At 41.6% G+C, this 22,571-nt stretch overlaps 1 protein-coding gene across 2 annotated transcripts in view; it reads left to right on the top strand.

Moving 5' to 3' along the window:
- LOC115462670 (histone PARylation factor 1) overlaps positions 1-22,571 on the top strand; it is a 50,381-nt gene that overhangs the window by 23,897 nt on the left and 3,913 nt on the right. The window contains exons 5-7 of one of the 2 annotated variants that reach the window (XM_030192668.1): positions 2,617-2,779; positions 6,103-6,190; positions 8,960-9,132. In XM_030192668.1, coding sequence (XP_030048528.1) covers positions 2,617-2,779; positions 6,103-6,190; positions 8,960-9,132 — 424 coding nt within the window. The remainder of the gene's footprint in view (positions 1-2,616; positions 2,780-6,102; positions 6,191-8,959; positions 9,133-22,571) is intronic. The other variant, XM_030192669.1, reaches the window with a different exon arrangement.

The following is a 22,571-nucleotide window of genomic DNA, read 5'->3' on the forward strand; positions in this document are numbered from 1 at the left end:
AGGCCTTGGTACGGGGACATGTTGTGTCTGGCATTGGAGGACCCTCTCCAACTTTCAATATCAGAGGACCTCCTGATGCAAGAGCCCAGTGCAATGGCGGATCCAGCTCCATTATGGCTTGGATCTTGAGAGGGAACAGTTGTTGATGATCTAAGGTTATTGCAATTTTCTTGTTAAGGAAGCATTGTGCTTCTCTTGCTTATGTGTGTGTTTGGTAAATCTTTGAGGCTTAGTGTGGCGACCGGTGGGTTGATCCTTTGAAAGCATCGCTGCTGCAGATTCTGGAATTTATTCAGGATGGACTGGACAAAGTTCTTGCTTTGGCTTCTCTTAAAATGTAGATGGCGGTTCTGGTGTGCTTCTGGTGGTTGGTCAATGGAAAGTCCTTAGCTTCCCATTGGAACATAGTCTGTTTTTTTTTTTTTGGGGGGGGGGGGCATACAGCTTCTTCATTCCCCACTTTGCGCATCAGTTCTGTCTTGGGATCTGAAGCTTGTGTTGTCTGTTTTGGTGTGAGCTCCCTTCAAATATTTGCCAGATTGTTCTCTTAAAAATCTTATGTTAAAGACAGTATTTCTGGTGACTGTCGCTTTGTCGAGGAGACTTTTGAAATTGCAATCTCTGTCTTGTAGGGAACCTTTCCTGCTGTTTTCTAAAGAGAAAGTGGTGCTGCGACTGATGCCTTACTTTCTTACCAAGGTACTGATGGAGTTTCATGTCAATCAAACTGGTTCTAGGATCCCATGATTCGATGGAACAGAGGTTCTCACATTGTTATGGATGTTTCTGTGGCGGAAACAGGAATTTTGGCATTCTGTCTGTTTATGCTGTTAGGGAGCCATAGGAAAGGCAAGGCGGCCTGAAAGGCTATTATTGCCAGATAGATTACGGAGACAGTGGCAGCAGCGAACTTACTCAAGGGAAAGTTGATCACGCCACCGCTTAAAGCTCACTCCACTAGGGGCCAAGTGGTCTCTTTGCATACCTTTGTGCATCACTATTGGTTGGATGTGCAGGCTTGTCAGGCTGCAGCCTTCAGGGCAAGTGTCTTGGAAGCAGGCCTTCATGGGTCCCACCCTTAACGGTCATTGCTTTGGTGCTTCCCATCCCATAAAAAATACAGCTCATTAGGATCTTCCAGAACCCTCTAACATGTCTTACAAATTTGTTGTGGAGCACACACACATGCCTTTGTTAACTTTGGAAAGCGAGCTAAATTGATATATGGAGAAGCGTGTCTGAGAAAGAGAAGAGAAGGGGATGTGTGTTCACAATGAGGGATCCAGGAGAGAAAGGGAAGAGAAAAATAGAAGGGAGCTGAGAAATAGGGAACCCTTATGGAAGCTAAGGAGAGTTTAACAGGTATGGCAGGGAATGATTTATGCTGAGACCCAAAAGTGTTGCAGGAAAAGAAAAAGCTGAAATGATATGTGTAAAGAGTAGGGAAGCTAGTCAGAAATCTTTAGTCCAATAAAAAGTTATCAGTTATATCTTATTTGTTAACTTTGTGTTTAAAATTATGAAAGTAAACTTAACTTGTAAGTTACTTGTTAATTTACCCAAAACGTTTTTCCCGGCCAACAAAGCTCTTTTGGGGTTTCCGGATCATTTGATTCCTGCTTAAACCAGAGCTGTGGGACAAGGGTCTTTTATTTGTAACTATGTGGAGATATTCCTTGTTATTCACTTTGGTTTTTTGGTCTGGTGTAACATATCCAAGCCCAGTCCAGCAATCACAATGCTAATCCTCTGAGAGGATTGTGGAACCCAGTGCTCCCATATTCTTGAACCAAGCAGTAAGTGTTGCTTTTTGTAATAATGGCTGAAATTTTCTCTCCCCCCCCACCCCCCGCAACCAAACTCTCATCTCTTTTGGGTAGAATCACTGCTTCTCCAGCATTTCATGCTTCAACAAGTCTGTGAAGCAGAAACTAGATCAAGAATTGGTCCTGGATCTCCTACATAGCATTGTTGCTGTGCCATTGGACTGGATCTGGTTGGTCTTTTTAATAAGCGTGACACTGCAGTGGTGGGGCATTGGGCTTCTAATATTGTCGGGTGCATTCACTTCCTATTTTGAAAGCAAAAACAGTTCCCATTATTGTAGTAGCAAATCTGATAAGTGCTCTGATCACACGGCCTCTTAATGCAGATGAGTACAGTGTACGTTTATAGGAACGAAAATGTGTGGTGGCCATTCTGTAAACATCTCTTTGGTAGTCCTTGGTTTTTTTCTCTTGCACCATGCTTATGAAATTTGAATGAGTGCGGTCAGTGCCTGTCTGAGTCCTTGTATGCAATTTCCGCAGTTGTTTCCGAATTTAGCATGCCATTCCTTCGGGCATATACTCTGGGTACCTTCTGAAGCTCACAGCTGATTGGCTGATGTGAATGATTCGTTTTCTGATATATATATATATATATATATATATATATATATATATATATATATATATATATAAAAGCTTGCACATACTGCTGACCCTTTCTTTGGTAATACTGGCAGGTTTTGACATTAGCTGTAGATCACATCTAACTAATAATTACAGGCTCCCTGGAGCTGTCAGCAGAGTGATCTTTTTACCATTCTTGATTGTCTTTTCTTTTCTGTTTCAGGCAGTTCTCTTCTAGAAAACTTAAGGAATCGACAGATAAAAAGAAACAGGCTCTGTTGAAAGACCTTGATAAAAAACTATCCCGGACTGCAGAAGAATTAGGATATTCGCTAGAACAGAAGACTCTGAAAATGAGACAGAGGGACAAGAAAGTAAGGCTTAAAGTGAGGCAGGTTCCTCTTAGGCATAAGCTGAATCTTTTTGTTTTTGAAGTGACTGGTTCACTCTTTTCAAGTGTGGGGTAAGACAAACCCTAAGCTAGCTATTTCTTCTTTCTTGCTTTCCATTGTGTATTTATTACGGAATTCAGGGACTGATGCAGAAAACCACAAGGTAGAGCCAGCACATGTGCGACTTCTATCACAAAATTACCAATTAGAAAATACTGCAGCACATTGCAAGCAATAAGCACACCAATTACTGCCTCATTAAAATTGTACAGCTCTTAGTTGCATATTTTTGGCTTGTGTATATACAGTTTTATATAGGAGGGGTGGGAGGAGGATTTGGGTTGCAGGTTGGGGGGTTGTCAGCATTATTCTCACCTTGTTTATCGCATTGTTTGCTTTGCTAGGTGTCCATAGCCTTCTACTGGTTTGCATTTTATTCTATGCTATGTTGGTGATTTAATATAGATATTTTAACTTTAAAAAAATTGTGCAGCTCATTGCATGATATTACCTTTACTGTTGGTATGTGAGCAGTGATTTAGCTCACAAACTGACAGATAAAGTGACATTTAAAAAAGGGTCATGAACTTGATATACCACTTTTCTGTGGTACAACCAAAGCAGTTTAGGTATTTATGCATCTGCATTCCCCCCCCCCCCCCCCCCAATCCTCTCAACCCAATACCTCGATAAACAGCCCCCCCCCCCACCTAACCAAATCACTCTGTTTTCCCCAGATATTTAAAAAATGTCCTTTTTGCCTAGTGTTTCGTCACCCAACCCCTGACTCATTTAAACAAAGAAATCCTGAAGTCATATCATCCAACCTTGAGGAGCAGTGGCCGCAGTCTGAGAACTGGTGGTTTTAAGCTGATATGTGTGAGGGATTCAAACCAGTGTGTTTCTGTTTTATATGAATAGAGGCTTATTAGGTAGAAACACAGAAAATGACAGCAGATAAAGACCATGTGGCCTGTACAGTCTGCCTATCTATACTAATCACTAAGCTGTACAATCTCTTCTCTTTCGGAAATCCTTTATAATTGTGCCATTCTTTAGATGATAGTGAAGTCTAAAAGTCTTTATGCTGTGATTTGTGTGTGGGTTGGATTTCAGAATTACTTTTTAAAAATGCAAACTGAAGGGGAATTTCATATTTAGGTACGAGTTCTCTGTGTCTACAGGATAATGCAGCCGCACTTGGTTTGTTCTGCTGTGCAAGCTGTATGTGGCCTAGTGGTTAGGGTGGTGGACTTTGGTCCTGGGAAACAGAGAAACTGAGTTCGATTCCCACTTCAGGCACAGGCAGCTCCTTGTGACTCTGGGCAAGTCACTTAACCCTCCATTGCCCCATGTAAGCCGCATTGAGCCTGCCATGAGTGGGAAAGCGCGGGGTACAAATGTAACAAAAAAAAAACATATGGAGGAGCGGCCTAGTGGTTAGGGTGGTGGACTTTGGTCCTGGGGAACTGAGGAACTGAGTTCGAATCCCACCTCAGGCACAGGCAGCTCCTTGTGACTCTGGGCAAGTCACTTAACCCTCCATTGCCCCAGGTACAAATAAGTACCGGTATACAATATGTAAGCCGCATTGAGCCTGCCATGAGTAGGAAAGCGCGGGGTACAAATGTAACAACAACAACATGCTGTCTTTAGCTTGTTGGCTAAATGCTTGAACCAGTTAGGTGCCCGAATATGCTTTCTGCCTTGCTGCCATTAGTGACAGTTTAAGTTCTTTCTTTTCTGCTTTTTGTGACAGACGTTGCTTTCTCTCAGGGAGTTGAAAGCCAAAAAAAAAAAATGTGTGGAGGAATAACCTAATGGTTAAAGCAGCCGGCTGAGAGCCAGAGCAGAGATCCACCGCAGTTTTTTAAAAGATAAAAGAAGGAGAAACATGGACAGTCAATTCAGTGCTGACCCAAAGGGCCTCTCACATGTACTGGCGGGCTCAGCTTCTGACAACACAACAAGCACTTCTGACCCTTCAGGCTCATTGTCAGTACCAGTGGGTCAGTGTACTACCCCCCTAAGATTTCCTTGTTAAGGTGAAACCTTTGGTTTATTCTAAGGGGTCTCAAAAACCAGAGCACATACATAAAAAAGATGCTTCTCAAAAACAGAAGAATAATAAAGCGCTGAATTGCTCTCTCTCACCAACAGAAAAAAATCTCCAGTGACCGTGCACGCACTTCATCCAAACATTCTATTGTATGTAACGGCACAAAGGTATTTCATCAGTCAGCTCTGTCCCCGTGCTGAATAGACAGTTCTGTAGTCTGACCCACTACCTAAAAAGTTGGCTAAAGTTAAGCACAATCAAGAGACCTGTCTTCCTCAGCTCATGCTGTAACCTCCTCCCTTCCACTGTGAATTTAACCTCTTCAGCGCATCAAACAACGCAGGATGTGACTGCCCTTCTTTTACAGTTGTTTTAGCAAGTACTTCAGCCATTGTCTTTACTGTCACCTGTAAGTCATTCTTCTCAATACACTCTACTTTCTCAGCCACATATGTGTGCTGCTTTTCTTATGCCACAATCTTGTCCTCCAACACCTTCCTGCATAGATATTAGACCTACTCCATCCCATATAGGCTGACAATATTCACCTACCAACTCAATTGCAACCATTCCTTCAGAAGAGGAACAGGAAGACCTATCTCTTCGGAATTCACATCCATGTCACCTTTGTCCTCAAAGCCAGTGCAGCTTGACTCTGAAGCAATAAAGCAGGACATAAAATGAGAAGAATGGTAAAAAAACAAAAACAAACTTAGAGGAGCAGCTGCAAAGGTGAAAAATTTACATCGGACATTGATGCTGTTCAAAAATACCATCCTGGAAGTGCAGACTAGACATATTCCTTGTATTAAAAAAGGAGGAAGGAAGGGCAAACAACTGCCAGCATGTTTAAAAAGTGAGGTGAAGGAAGCTATTAGAGCTAAAAGAAAATCCTTCAGAAAATGGAAGAAGGATCTGATTGAAATTAATAGGAAACAAGTCAAATGCAAAGCGCAGATAAGGAAGGCAAAGATAAACTTTGAAAAGAAGATTGCGTTGGAAGCAAAAACACAGAATAATAACTTTTTTTAGGTATATTAGAAGCAAGAAGCCGGCAAAAAAATCAGTTGGATGGTTAGATGACCGAGGAGTAAAAGGGGTAATCAGGGGAGACAAGGCACCCTTATCATTTTTCTCCCCTAAATCATTTTTCAATATGAAATCACTATAGGGACAATTCGGTGCATATGTTCATTCATTGTGTTTACGTTTATTATTTTAAAATATTACCACCTTTTCTGAATTTCTTGTAACTCAGGTGGTGACAAAGACATTCCATGGAGCGGGTCTCGTGGTCCCTGTGGATAGAAACGATGTTGGTTATAGAGAGCTTCCTGAAACAGATGGTAACTTTAATCTTACTTTTTTTTTTCTTTAAGAGCAAAACATAATATTGCAGTTCCTTGTTTTATTGGATGGGATTTAATTGTGTCCTCTTTCTGTCTTTGGTGCTAGAAACACTATGTTCCATTACTGGTAGAAGTACCGGGAATACAGCATTTTTATTTTAGAGTGAGAAAGTTCAGTGTCCGGCTTTTTGCCGGTTCATTATATATAAATTTTATTCCTGTTCATCTGAGTGCTGCTGTTTTATGCTCATGTTCATTCCTTCTTTTTCCATATATGGGTTTAGGTAAAGAGCAGGGTTTCCTTTCTTTCTGGCTTTTTTTTTTTGTGTGTGATCCCTGTTACCTTTGCAAGTATTGGGCACAGAATCAGACTTGTTGCTTTTGTTTAATTTTAGTCTCCAATGTTCCCGTAATAAGCCATATGGGAACAGATTGATGGGAGCATTGGACACTAAAGGGTTAAAAGGTTGATTAATTTTGTTAAATCCTGTTGCTAGCTTCCTGTTCCAACAGAGGCTTTTCTGTTGGATGTGGTTCTCTTACCCTCCATTTATGTAGTGCTGAGGGGGCTCTCTTATCACCAACATTTTTTTAAAATATACATTATTTAATAAAGGTGTGAGTTCTTATTATATAAAGTGTATAATTCCTGAAAACCATATGTCTGTTTAACAGAGGCCCCCAAAGGAGACCTGACATGCAACCTGTTACCAACACCTCTTAGTTAACAAATTACTGTATTAATAATTGCTCCTAGTATATTTTCAGTGTGAAGCTCATACATATTATATATTTTAGATTTGATCCACAGTAAATATGCACGTCTTTTCACTATAGCTAGTTTATGAATCTAACTCTTCCATGGATCAAGCTGTGGTTTCATTTCCCGAAACTAGGCAATAGTGACTTTAGCTGCATGCACTAGCTGTGTCCACCAGTCGTTTACTACCATGAGGAAAGGCAACCTCTTTCCAATGCTCCAACAAACACATCACCAACCTTCAAGCACTTTGTAAACCTAAATGCTAGAAGAAACTGAACATTTTTATAAAAACAAAGCAAAAAGGCTGGGTTTGTGCTCCATGCAAAGGGACGCAAGGGATGCTGGAAATTAAATTACTATTACTACTACTATTTAACATTTCTAAAGCGCTACTAGGGTTATGCAGCGCTGTACAATTTAACATAGAGGGACAGTCCCTGCTCAAAGAGCTTACAATCTAAAAGACAAATGAACAGTCAGTCCGATTGGGGCAGTCTGGATTTCCTGAACAGTAAGAGTTAGGTGCCGAACGCAGCATTGAAGATTGGGTAAAGATGTAAGTGTAAGGTAGTTAGAAACAAATTAATGCTTACTGTCCTGAATAATAGTTATCTCCCAGATTCTATATAAGGTGTGGCAAGTAGCACGCGTTAAAGTGTGCATGCGGCCAATTTACACATGAGTAACAAGTCAGTTAGTCATGATAGTTGGCCATTAACAACCAATTATCACTAACTGGCAATAACTGGAATTTGTGCTCTTTTTAGGAGTATTTTAAAAAGAGGCGTGTGATAAAAATCAAAATTGCTGTATGTTAGCAAACTGCTGTATAGTTACATCAAGGTTTGATGGATGTTATATGCAGAGCTCTGTATGACAATGTTTATGTTGCTGCAGTATCAATAAAAATCGTTTAAACATAAAAAGAGGCGTGTGTAAATTCTAAAGTGCATAGCTGAAAAGGGGCGTGGCCATGGGAGGAGTGTAAGCATGTCGGAGGTGTCAACCACATTTACACACGTTGTTATAGAATTCAGGGGAATGCACATACATTTAGGTGCGGGCATTTACACTGGGTTTACTGTAGACACGTAGTGCAGCACACTACGCGTGTTATTCTGACGTGCCTACATTTAAGATACCTTATATAGAATCCGACCCTGTACTGACAAATTTAAGTAGCCTTGTGGAACTGTGTGAAATGTCAAGACCTTAACATACTAGATCTTTAAAAATAAATTCTTCCTCTTTGACATTTTAGTTAGGGTTACCATTTTTTGTCCTCATAAAAAGAGAACACTTGCCCCGCCCCTTTCACACAACCCTGCCCCGCCCCTTTCACGTCCTCGCCCTGCCCCTTTCACATCCTCACCCCGCCCCTGATGCATCTTCCCCTCCCCCGGTCACCTCCCCTCCCTTTACTCTACTATCCCTGGTGGTCTAGAGGTACTTCTTCGGGGCATGTCCTCTTTTTGAGGACATGGCCAGGCATCCGGATGGATTTGGGCCATTTTGAAACACCGAGAGCCGGACTCACAGGATGCAGGGCAGCTAGCAGCAGTGCTCCGGGCAAGAAAGAGGGGGCTCTTTCCTGCCCCGAAGAGGTACCTCTAGACCACCAGGGATAGTGGAGTAGAGTAGGGGAGTCCCGCCCCCGCCAGCCAGCCCGTTTGTCCAGAAATCCGGATAAACGGGCAGGCTGGCCAAATCCGTCCGGACGCCCGGCCATGTCCTCAAAAAGAGGACATGTCCGGGTAAATCCAGACGTATGGTAACCCTAATTTTAGTAAATATATGCAAGTTTTTGTAGGAAAGTCAGAGGTAATTGGTTGCATATAATATACTGCATAGTAATTGCAAAACTGCAGAAGAGCCGTTTTGTCTCAAAGTATTACCTGCTGCACGGTGAGTGGTGCTGCACTTCATACTTGCATTACCAAACTTTTGTTAGCTGAAATTTCATCAGATGATATTAGTTTTGTCTCAATATATTGTCCTTGCAGCAAACCTTAAGAGAATTTGCAAGCGAATTGTTGAAGCTCCTGATGATGGGGAGAGAATGAAGGCTTTTGCACCTATCCAAGAAATGATCACGTTTATTCAGTTTGCTAATGATGAATGTGACTACGGAATGGGCTATGAATTGGGAATAGACCTCTTCTGCTGTGGGTCACATGTAAGTATTATATTTAAAAACTACAGATCACGTTTAGCTGTGCTCTTTAACCCAGAAAGCATCACTGATCCCGCAGGTTCTAATTTCTTGTCTTGAAATACATCTAGGACTGATCTGCAGTGTTAAATAGTGTCTGTTTTTAAAGTTCTTTGTTTTGGAATGAGAATGGACCTGGCACTAATCCTAGTTTCCTTGCTGATGACTTGCAAACTCCTGTTGGGCCTGCAATGTAGCAGTAGCAACGATGTGACTGCATGACAGATTCACAACTTCATAACCATTTTGAGTAGCATAAGAGCAGACTTGTCTAGTGCAGAGTTTCCCAAACCTATGCAGTTGATCAACAGCCAGGATATGTACAATAAATATGCATGGGAGAAATGTGCATATATTGGATCTCCCATGTGCAAATTTTTCATGCATATTCATTGTGGGTATCCTAAAAACCAAGCCTACCTTGGCATTAGTAGGATAGGTTTGGGAAGGCATGATCTTACAAATTTGAAGGTGCATTGGAGTTCTAAATTCCAATTAAAATTATTCCAAAAAAGGGGAAAAAGAACCTTCCTTAACATTATTCCTTTTGTTGCTGGTTTCCTTCCTTTCTTGGCATCTCTTTGTGTGGTATGTTTGACCCCCCCACCCCACTTTTTTTTTTTTTTTACCTGGCCTCTGTGTGTGGTGGTTGGAGCCTCTGGTGCAAGTTACTGAACAGAATATTGCACTATAGAGTCCAGATTACCTAATCTTCGGATATCCAACATTCTGGTTTAACAGGTGATAGTCAAGCTCTGCCCCTTTCCTCTCCCTGCCACACTAGATGCGCAATGCCGACCGGCCCTAAATGTGTGGCCTCAACAGAAGCAACCGTTCCCCAGACCCCTCCCTCTCCCAGGTGTCTCTTCACCCACCTGTCCACCCATAGCCCGCCTGTGCCTCCCCTCCCCCACGGCCTACCTTATACCTTACAAGCCCTGGTGGTCTAGTGATGTAGTCAGGTCAGGAGCTACCGGGGATTGCTGCTGCCCCAATTCTGCCCCAATTACACCACTGGACAACCATGGCTTGTAAGATAAGCCTGAGGAAGGGACTGGCAGGTGGGTGAAGAAGCACCTAGGGGAGGGGATGGTCCGGGAGGGGGGTTGCTTCTGTTCAGGCCTCATGTTTTGGGCCAGTCAGCATTTTGCTTTGAGTGTGGCAGAGGGGAGGGAGGTCTGGGAGGGGGTGGAAGGGAGGGATATGTTCAGTTAGGTCAGGTGGGAGGGAAGAAATCACTTGCAGTATTTTAATATACAGTGGAGTCTGTAGTATCTGAATTTTCATTTTTCCTGTCAACCTGTCGGTGCAGTTTAAGTCAGATAATTGAGACTCCACTGTATTTATGAGCATTTTAAAGATGGCCTTGGAGTGTAAGATTAATGCTTTATGGAGCTTTTAGCTATCTTAGAAAGGAATGCAAAGCATAGGGCACTTCTCGGCCCTTGTCACCCCAAGTTATTTGTACCCTTTTTTTCTATTACAAAGAGAAATACAGTTTTGGCCTCTGTATGGTGCTACACAGCTTAACTATTGAATACTTCTTTCTTGCTGTTTCTATTGTGAATTGAACCTGAACTTTTTCTTCTATTGTCTAACATTTACTTGTACATTCAAATCTAGAAATTGCAAGGGAAGTTGTGTTATCCTAACACACATTACATAAGTTAATACAGTCCTGAACAAAATTGTATTAAATCTAAGAAAAAGGCAAAAACTTAGGAGCTAGCAGCCAAGACCTCTCTCGCTTCTCCTTCACAAAAGTGTTACCCTGAAAGTTTATATAATTCTGAGATCAACCCCTTTGAGTACTGTGAGTACTTAATCGACCACAACACCACCATGTATTTGTTTCTCTACCGGACTTGGCGAACGCCTTTACGGTACTATGTAAGCCACATTGAGCCTGCAAATAGGTGGGAAAATGTGGGATACAAATGTAACAAACAAATAAATAAATAAAATATTTAACTCCCATCCAGATGCATTCCATCGATATGTTGCATTTGCATTTCAAGAAAAACATGTAATGTGTTAATTCATGAAAGAAAGGATGGTAAATTTGTCATTTAATAGAGAATAATAAAGGTTTGTTTAAATTATTTTAGTCTGCTTTACAAACCTAAGGTAAAATGAGGATAAAAATGTTACATAAAACAGCCAGGTGCTACCAAAACAGTTGTACTGTACACATGGTTTTGAAGGTTTTGCTACAGAACAAAGCAGCCCAATGTTCTTTAGAAGGGTTTTATTTCGGTAGGAGTGGCTCCTATGCAGGTAAGTCTTGCTTATTGGTTCAGATGAAGATTTTCAGCAGCTACTGGAAATCCAGTCATACCACCTTGACAGTATCCAAGCAGTATCGGGGCGGAGCTGAGAGTTACCTGATTGGTGGCAATATTCAGCCTGCTTAACCAGGTGACTATCCAGATAAAGTTAGGGCTAGATGTACTAAAAAAATCATTAGAGCCCTTCCCTTACCGATTCCCTTAGCGAATCGGTAGGGAACAGGCATGCATTAAGGAAAGGGAATGCAAATGAGCTGCTCGTTGTAGCTCACTTGAATTCTCTATTCCATCGTTAAACAGTCGGCCGGTCGAGCATGCGCAGAGCAGCCAAGCGTTATGCTGGCTGCCCTGCACATGCCAATCCTTCACTCAAAAAAAAAAAAAATAACAGCAGCACGTCTGATCCCTGCTGCACAAGGGCTTAGCTGCCCCCCAGCACCATCTACGGTTTCCTGCTGCTCCCTCCCCGTCTATGACGGTCTCTTTCTCTCGCAATCCCTCCCTCCCTCCTGTCCCCAGTGTCCTGGCTTGCTCCCTCCCTCCCTCCATGTGTGATCGGGATTCAAGAAGAAGGCACAGCTCCCTCCTCCAGGTGTATCTCAGCCAATCACAGTGCATTCAGCTGTCACTGGTATCAACTAAACACGCTGTGATTGGCTGAGAGGCCGTGCGCTGCTCTCCCTCGCGGCTGCTGATCACCTTTGTGCCAGATGCTGCGCTTACTTTGGCCACCTTGTTCACGCCGCACTCCACTCGATGCAGGACAGTTGAGGCCTGGGCCAATCACAACGCGTTTAGCTAAGCTAAACTTGCTGTGATTGGCTCAGAGACTTCTGGGTCTCTCAGCTGGGTGAAGCACATCCAAAAAGGACGTTTTAATTATTGCGGGGGGGGGGGGGATGACGGCTAAAATGGAGGGAGGGAGGGAGGGAGCAAGCCAGGACACTGGGGGCAGGAGGGAAGCACAAAAGAAAAAGGCAGGAAGAAGAGCAGAATAAACGACAGCAGGGAGTATTAGAGTGATTCCTTTCACAGCTGCCATGTTTACAGTTAACAGAAAAGTCTGAATCGGCCACAAGTGAGCAACATTCAACAGCAGAGGAGCAGGTCTCCGTGGTAGAGGAGGCAGAAAATCAGGTTTCCATGGCTCAAGAACAAGCACGAAAAAGGACACACACTTGATATCATAACAAACAAATTCGAACCGGATTCAGCCATCACACTCACTGACACAAGATGGACACCTACACTATGGTCAGACCACCATAAAGCAAATGTCTCTCTCTGCTGGCGAAAAACACACACTAACACAATCAATAAACATGAGCGAACAACATACACAACGAGAGGAAAAATAGACCCCACAATATTCTGGCAAAAGATCTACCAGAACGAATGGCCAACAAACGCTGATAACATCCAATTCCTCCAAGAATGGGACGATCTTTGTACAACAACATTAGACAAAATCGCCTCAATCCAAACCAGAACATCACGCAGGAAGAAAACAAATCCATGGTTCACCGAAGAGCTGAAAAAACTTAAAACACAAGTCAGAAAACTAGAACGAGAATGGAACAAAAAAAAAAACGAACAAACACTGAACGCATGGAAACTACTTCGGAGAAAATACAAATACACCATAAAACAGACCAAAAGACTACATTATAAAACAATAATAGGACCAAACTACAAAGACACACATCAACTCTTCAACCTTGTGAACAAACTGTTAGACACCACACCAGTTACAAACAACGGCAAAGATGTACCAGATGTGGACAACCTTGCGAAATACTTCAAGGAGAAAATTATACAACTACGACTCAAAATACCTGCCAGCCCTATTGAGTACGCCACAATTTTAGACTGTCTAGACCCAGAAGAAGGAACATACCCTGCAGACAGAACTTGGACCGAATTCGAAATACTATCTGAAGACCTCATATCTGAAACTCTCAAAAGATATGCAAAATCCAACTGCAAACTAGACACGTGCCCGAACAACCTCATGAAATCTGCTCCTCAACAATTCATAACAGACCTAACGAGCCACATAAACTTCATGCTACAAAATGGACTTTTCCCAAAAGAAAAAGGAAAAATCTTACTCACCCCAATCCCTAAAGACACAAAGAAAAGCACAAGTGAAATAACCAACTACAGGCCAGTAGCATCCATACCTTTAATAACCGAAATAACAGAAGGAATGGTAACCAAACAACTCACAAACTATCTAAACAAACACTCAATACTACATGACGCCCAATCAGGATTCCGGTTGAATCATAGCACAGAAACAGTATTAGTCACCCTTATGACCAAATTCAAACAGACAATTGCAACTGGCAACAATATACTCCTCCTTCAATTTGACATGTCAAGTGCCTTTGACATGGTTGACCACGGAATCCTATTACACATACTCGAATACTTTGCCATTGGAGGTAATGTCCTGAATTGGTTCGAAGGGTTCCTAACCCAACGTTCATATCAAGTCACATCAAATTCGACCACATCTAAGGCATGGATACCTGAATGTGGAGTACCACAAGGATCACCTCTCTCACCAACCATTTTTAACTTAATGATGATCCCTTTGGCAAAACTCCTATCAAACCATAACCTTAACCCATATATCTACGCTGATGATGTGACAATATACATCCCCTTCAAACAGGACATAAACTAAATCCTCAACGAAATTGATCAAAGCCTACACATCATGAACACATGGGCGGATGCATTTCGAATAAAATTAAATGCAGAAAAAACTCAATGCCTGATTCTCACCTCTCAATACAACACAAAAGAATTCTCAACCATAAACACTCCAAACCTGAACCTTCAAGTCTCAGAAACGCTAAAAATCCTTGGAATCACCATCGACCGCCACCTAACGCTTGAAACTCATGCTAACAACACAACAAAAAAGATGTTTTACAGCATGTGGAAACTAAAAAGGATAAGACCGTACTTCCCAAGATCCGTCTTTCGCAGCCTAGTGCAATCCCTTGTGCTCATCCATTTGGATTATTGCAACTCACTATACGCAGGCTGCAAAGAACAAACACTGAGGAAACTTCAAACAGCCCAGAATACGGCAGCCAGACTCATCTTTGGAAAGCCAAAATATGAAAGTGCAAAACCATTAAGAGAAAAACTGCACTGGCTTCCACTCAAGGAATGCGTCACTTTTAAAGTATGCACATTAGTCCACAAAATCATTCACGGTGAAGCCCCATCCTACATGTCTGAGTTAATAGACTTACCACCCAGAAATGCCAAAAGATCATCCCGAACCTTCCTTAACCTCCACTTCCCCAATAGCAAAGGCGTGAAATACAAAACATTACACGCGTCAACCTTTTCTCACATGAGCACGCAGTATTGGAATAAACTGCCGCGCAACCTAAGAACAACCAACGAGCAAGCTTCCTTCCGCAGATTATTGAAGACTCATCTTTTCGAACAAGTCTATGGATAGAAACAAAACACATAAAGTCCACACTTACTGTTCACTAATGCATCGTACATTCACCTCGGAACTCCATTCCCCGTATTATCACATCACTCATACCTTTTCTCACAGAAAGTTATATACCATATGACTTCATGCCTTTCTATCGCCTCTAAGCTCCCATTGTTTCCTTCCAAAGTTGCAATGCCTATGTTCCAGTATTACATCCCTTAACGACACCCCAATTGTTTCGCATAACCCTGCATAATATTATCCACAACTATCTGTAACAATTGTATTTCCAATATTCAACTCATATTGTAAGCCACACTGAACCCGCAAAAAGGTGGGAAAATGTGGGATACAAATGCAATAAATAAAATAAAAAATAAAATAAAATAAGCTAAAACTACAGAAAGTACTTTAGAAATTACCACCATACAGCAACCCTGTTCAGACAAAGCCATTGCTAGCTATTCTAGTGATCCCAGCCGAATGGTTTGTTGATGAAAAACTGCAAAACTATTTTTCACTAAACAAACCTAGTCAAAATATTGTTGATTTTTCTGCTTCTGTGAGAAAATATGGAAACAAAAGCAGGAGCTTAACAAAGGAACATTTCTATTGAAAAAAAAAGGAATGGAAAAGTACCATCAAGGAGGGAATGGCTAGTATAGTCTCCTACAGGGTCACTTTATTACTATTGCTGCAAACTATTCTCTAAAAAAGAAACTGCCTTCAGGTCTGGATTTAATGACTGGAAAAATAATTCCATTCTTTTATGCAGTGGCGTAGCAGGGGGGGCTGCCACCCGGGGCAGGGCGGTTCACCGTTGCACCCCCCCCCCGGGTGCAGCACGATGACACCCCCCGACCAGCTCCCGCACCCTACCTTTAAAAAGAATATCGGGAGGCGAGGTGCAGCGCCTCGCGCCTGCCCTGCACGTAAAAGAAATGTGGACCATCGGGCCTTCTCTCGCTCTGTCTGTCCCGCCCTTGCGGAAATAGGAAGTTGCGTCAGCGGAGGGTGGGACAGATAGAGCGAGGGAAGACCCGACGGTCCACATTTCTTTTACGTGCAGGGCAGGCACGAGGCGCTGTGCCTCGCCTCCCGATATTCTTTTTAAAGGTAGGGTGCGGGAGCTGATCGGGGGGGGGGGGGAGCTGGCAGGGAGCACCCCCCCCCCGCCCCCCCCCCCTTGCTATGCCACTGCTTTTATGCAATCATGAGAATTCAGCTTATATTCACTTAAAGATGTCAATGCACGAATAGATTCTAATTTATTTCATATCAACTAGAAGCAGAGAGAAGATACTGGCGAAATGTCTTGAAACGTGTAGTTGCCAGTGTTCAGTTTCTTGCTGCAAAGGGGTTGCCTTTCCATTGTGATGATAAACTGCTATCATCACCACATAATGGTAATTTTTTGGGGTGCTTAGAATTTGTCGCTTTGATCCACTCTTGTCAGAGCATCTAGCTAAATATGGTAATACTGGCAAAGGAAGCACTAATTATTTGTCCTCTACCATTTGTGATGAATTCATACATTTAATGTCTGAAAAAGTTCTGAATGCCATTATCAGTGAAATAAAAAGTAGCAAGTACTTTTCTATTATAGTTGATTCTGTCAGAAGCTGGTTTCATTTATTTGTTTATTTATTGTATTTGTATCCCACATTTTCCCACCTTTTTGCAGGCTCAATGTGGCTTACAATGTATCGTTCTTGGTGGATAATAGAACAGAAATAGACAATGCTAAGTAGTAGTAGTAGTAGTAGTAATTAGTGTTACATAAAGATCGAGCATAATATGAGAGAAAGTTAAATAATCTTACAATGTATCGTTCTTGGTGGATAATGGAACAGAAAATAGACAATTAGTGTTACATAAAGATCAAGCGTTGCATAATAGAAAGTTAAACTATCTTACAATGTATCGTTCTTAGTGGATAATAGATCAGGAAGTAGACAGTTAGTGTTTCGAGAGGGTGCATGACATAATAAAGAATTAAACAAGCAGATATCTGAAAGGAACTGTACCGATTATAGGTAAAGTGGAGATGTATTACATTTACACTTGTTGGTCTTTGTTGTATGCCTTATTGAAGAGGTGGGTCTTCAGAGATTTACAAAAGTTGATTAGTTCATAAATAGTTTTTAAGTTGCGTGGCAGTGCGTTCCATAACTGTGTACTCGGGTAAGAAAAGTTTGACGCATGAGTTAGTTTATATTTTAGGCCTTTGCAACTGGGGAAGATGTCAGGAGTGATGAAACCAGCTTCTGACTGATTCCACCCCTGTCAACCAGCTCATTTAGGTAATTCGAGATGTCCAGCAGCAGAGTGGCGAGCATGTTGAGCGATTTTTGAAATTCTTATCCTTTCATGGTCATACTACTGAACATATAGCAAAAACAGTAGTATCGGTGCTAAAAGAACTTGACATTGATTAGGGAGACAGTCGTGGCCAGAGCTGTAATGCCAGCAACATGGCTGGTAAATAGTCAGGACTTCAAGCATGGATTAAAGATGAAAATCCTCTGGCCGACTTTGTTTCATGCTCTGCACAGTCTCTAAATTTGGTTGGCTCATGTGCTGCAGAGTGTTGTCTATCTGGAAGCTGTTTCAGTCTTCAGCTTTATGCAGAATTTGTATAATTTCTTCTCTGCTTCAGCTCAGTGCTGGGAGATTCTCACATCTCGTCTCCAAAACTGCAACCAGAGTCTGACGCTTAAAATCTTGACTTCAGCTAGATGGTCAGCTAGAGCTGATGCGACAAGGGCTTTAAGATACGGCTACAAGGCCATTGAGGATACATTGACTGAAATAACTATTGATAGTGGACATCCCAAAGCAGCTCAATATGAAGCACATCAGTGAAGGATTATAATGGACCGTCTGGAAACTGCAATTATGACTGTCACGTGGAATGCCATCCTGAAAAGGATCAACTCTACAAGCAAAGCTTTGCAACAGGTACAATTGAATCTATGCACAGTTTCTACTCTGTACAACTCACTAAGGGGGTCTTTTACTAAAGCTTAGCTTGAGTTATCTGCAGCAGGGTCCATAGGAATAAAATGGGACCTGCTGTAGATAACTTGTGCCAAGTTTTAGTAAAAGACCCCTTAATTGACTTCATTGAGCAGGTGAGAAATTACTTTGAAACTTATGAAACAGAGGCAAAAAAACTAACAGCAACTGAAAGTTACAAGGTGGACAACCAAAGGAGCAGAAACAAGAAAAGGACGTTTGATGAGTCTGCAAATCCAGAAGAGACGCGCCCATGACAAGAATCATTCATTATTGAAACACATTATGTCATCTGCGACTGTCTAGTGTAGGAACTGCTACAATGAAAGAAAGCTTACAAAGAATTGGAAAAGAAATTTGGATTTCTGACACAGTTTAATTCTTTGAATATTCGTGAAGTTCATGCAGCTGTAGATAATGTAAAGGAATCCTACAAACTGGACTTGGAGGAAGACTTCACTGATGAGTTTTGCCAATTCAGCTCAATGTTTCGAAATGCTGATACATCAGCAGTGACCATATACACGTAGATTAGAGAGCTAGGCCTGAGGAGCATGTCCTTTTCTTTGTTGAAACGTGTGAAGAATTATCTTCAATCAACAGTGAAAGAAGAAAAACTAAATGCGTTTGCATTACTAGCAATTGAGAACAACTTTACATTGTCCTTGGATTTTGATGACGTCATTGAAGAGTTTGCCAGGAGAAAAGAAAGAAGAAAGTTACTGTAAAGTTTTATACAATACAAATAATGTTTTTAGGGCAACAGTTTTGCAATTACAGTTGAATAGATGTTTTTGTTTTATTTCCTCAATACCACCACAGATACCACTTTGGCAAAGTAAAAGTGAACCAAGTGCCAACTGTACACTGGCCTTGGTATGTTTGTTTATGTTTTGAATTTAAAAAAAAAAGGAAAAACAAGAAATCAAGTAGAAATAAACTAAATAAGCAAGCAACCAGGTAAATAAATAAATAGATAAATAGAGGTGTGGGCAGGGAGGGGGTGGGGCCATAGAGGGATGAGGCAAGTGGAGGGACAGGGCCAAGTTTACTTGTGTGCCTAGGGCCCATCGAAAGATTAATCCTGCCTGTGGCTCAGTTGCTTGATAAGGGTTTGCCCGGTTTTAGGCAGGGATCAGGTACTGAATCTGTTGATAGCTTTACTGGATGAGATCTATTATTGGAGAGAGAAAAATGTGAATGTGCATTCATGCACCGGGTTCTATCACTTTTGCCACTAAAACCAAATGTACTACTTAAAATTGCTGCCTTAACCCTGCCCCTGATGAGCACACCTCCACTAAATATAGGTAAAAGTGTGTGCATTATTTCAACATATGTACACTTTACCCAAGTAAGTAGTTTTGAAATATCCTATTTTCATGGTTAAAATGCTGTTATGGGAATAGCCATTGCCCTCTTGAAGGACAATATTTAAAGCTATTTCTGTAAGTAATAACAGCATTTTACCTGCAGAAATCAGGGCTTTGAATTTTGCCCAGTGCTAGACAACAGCATGTATACTTTTACCTGGAAATGAAGAGAGAGTTCTAGTTAAGATCTTACATCTGGGCTGTCCCTGAGAAAGAAGTTACCCCTGACACAGCTTCAGCAAAACAAGGATTCCTTGTTGGGATTTTCTTATTCTGTTGAGAAGTGACTATCAGATTTTCTCATTGAAGTGTGCTTTAGGGGAGGATTGGAATTTGCAATTAAAGAATAGCCAATAGAATGGATACCCTGGAGGGCGTAGAAACCATGAGAAGGGATCTCCAAACGTTAGAGGAATGGTCAAGGGTCTGGCATTTCAAATTTAGTGCATCAAATACTGAGCACAATTTATATTATTTAATATAAGAGATAAGTTGTAAGTGCTTATAGAAAAGTATTTTTTTAAATGTGTAAAGGTTTCTTTTAGAAATTATAAGTTTGGGAAACAGAAAATCTCAGATCACTGTGAGTTAAAATTTAGTGCCAAGAAGAGCAGAGTGATGCACTTGGGTTGCAGAAATCCAAAAGAGATATACCAATTAGGAGGGGAGAGTTTGGTAAGCTCAGCTCAGGAGAGGAACCTTGGAGAGATGGTGTCCATGGATCTGAAAGTGACAAAACAATGCGACAAGGCATTGGCCAGAAGGATGCTAAGGTGCATAGAGACAGGTATAACCAGTAGAAGAAAGGAGGTGTTGATGCCCCTCTACAAGTCATTGGTAAGGCTCCACTTGGACTATTGTATTCAGTTTTGGAAGCTGAATCTTACTAAGGATGTAAAAAGACTTGATGCGATTCAAAGAAACGCAACAAAAATAGTATGGGATTTGTGTTGCAAAACGTATGAGGAGAGACTCACTGACCTGAACATGTATACCCCTGGAGAAACAGGGGTGATATTAAACAAACATTCAAATATTTGAAAGGTATTGATCTGCAAACAAACCTTTTGCAGAGATGGGAAGGCACTAGATCTAGAGGGCATGAATTGATGTTGAAAGGGGACAGACTCAGGAATAATGTCATGCGCATCTCAGGAGCACATGCAATTCTAGGTGCCATTTATAAAATCTTGGCATTTGTGCATTGAAGTTGTCAACACCGAAAACAGGACTTTCCAGATCAGGTGCTTCAGTTCACCAGTATTCAGTGGTTTGAAGAAAGCTTTTATCAGCTAGATTAAACAGTTGATGTTCCATGACACTTGGTAAGTTTCAATAAAAAGAAGCCCTGCATGAATCAAACAGAGACGGATTTAACTTCAATGATGGTAATATATGCCAATTTTACTAAGGTGTACTTTAATGTAATGGAGTTGGTTTTCAAACTTGACTCTGACAAATATAGAAGCTATTCAAGCAGTTTTTGCAGGGGACAAGAAAAGGGATTTAGGGTTCTCCTGTCATACTAAACAGCAAGCCTCTTCCATTTGAAACTATAAGACCTTCAGTGGAATTCTTCCTGGAATCAGAATTATGTGGAATACATTGACAAGCAGATTCTGGAAAACCAAAGTTCTCTCTTCAATATCCAGTCTCTAAGGGCAAGAGACTTGATGTTGGGGTGTAGCAAAGTTCTTTGGTCTGTGTTGAATTGCCCAGTTTGAGGGGTTTTCTTCTGGAAGCTTTCAGAAGAGAGAACCAGATTTTACTCAGCCAAAGGGCACTGTGAGAATCGTGATTCCTTGGTCTCATTTGAGTTTCAGGAGAATTTTCACTGTCAGGGGAATTGGAGGATATGTGTACAAAAGACCACCTCCCCAATCCAAGAGGAAGATATCTCAGGCTAATTTGCCTTGTGGGAAAGTATTGACACTGATTATCTCTGATGTCTTGAAACCTCTTCCCCCAATGGACTGGAAGTACACAATTGTGCAGCAAACAGTGACCCCAGTGCCCATTGAGATCTTAGTGTCAATGTCTCTCATGCAGGCAGTGTGTGGATCTTGATATCCTTTGATGCACTGACACCAATGGTGTTGAAGCTGCTGCCTTAAACCAAGAATTGCTTCCTCCACTCATTGAACTTCCTCATGAGTTGCTCCTCCTGAGTGACTAGGGGGAGTATTTTGCTGTTTTTGGTTTTGTGTCCCTCTTGGTTCCAAGGAGGTTGAGCGGTTCTCACAATAGAGGCACTTCACGGATACCAATAACCTTCTGACATCATGTTCAATGAGGTGCAGTGTCAGTGTACCCTGGCTTCTGCTGGTTCTCAGCATCACAAGACCTCAATGTTGATGAAGAGAAGGGTGAAACCCCTCTTCGTTCAGGTGGAAATTAGAGTATGACCAATCACAGTGGCCTTTTATTGATGTTGGATATTGATGAGGGTGATCAGTGCACTTGATTCTTCTTTGCAGTTCCTGGAGCAATAGAGATGCTTCCTCTAGGGTCAGTGGTCCGGGCTTAGAAGCTCCAAAAATTTGTTCACACTGCTTCTCTCTATCCTAAAGACTTCTGACATCTGTGAACACAGATTACATTGAGGTTTATATGGTTGGGCCCCAGGTACTACAAGCACCAATTATGTATGTCTGTAATGGTTATAGTCTTGTATGAAGTGCTTTTTAAAGCCACTGGGGGCTTTTTTTCTGGGACATATCTTCAGAAAATACAGCTGCAGTGAAATCAAATTACTCAGTTTTGAAAAAAGGTACCAGCTGAGGCACCCAAGGCCTTCAATGGAGACCTATACCAGACAAACATGAAAAAAGAAAGATAACTTAAAACCAGTTGTAAAACTACTTAAGGTGTTGCCAAGATACAGAGAATGGCATAACAATACCAGGACTCAAAGAAAATATGATGAAGTTGAATAATTAGTAAAAACTTGAAAAACAGAAGTCTTGAATGGAGCTCCAGTGACATGCCGACCACCTCCAGAGAAGCACAGAGACTGAGGTGTATCCATGTGACAGCAGCAGGCAGGAAATGGCAAACGTGCACTGTGAGCCTTCTCAAAAGCTTCTGAGTGAATTCAGCTGGAGAAATATTCCTGCTCCAGTGAGGACTTGCTATCCTTCTTACCCTCAGAGAATATAATTGTCAAGGGTAACATAAGAGGTTTGATGAGGTTAAACTTCCCACAGAGGTAACTAAAAGCCTTGTACAGGGATGATACACTACAAATAGATC

The sequence above is a fragment of the Microcaecilia unicolor genome, chromosome 2 (genome assembly GCF_901765095.1).
Source record: "Microcaecilia unicolor chromosome 2, aMicUni1.1, whole genome shotgun sequence".
Classification (NCBI taxonomy): domain Eukaryota; kingdom Metazoa; phylum Chordata; class Amphibia; order Gymnophiona; family Siphonopidae; genus Microcaecilia; species Microcaecilia unicolor.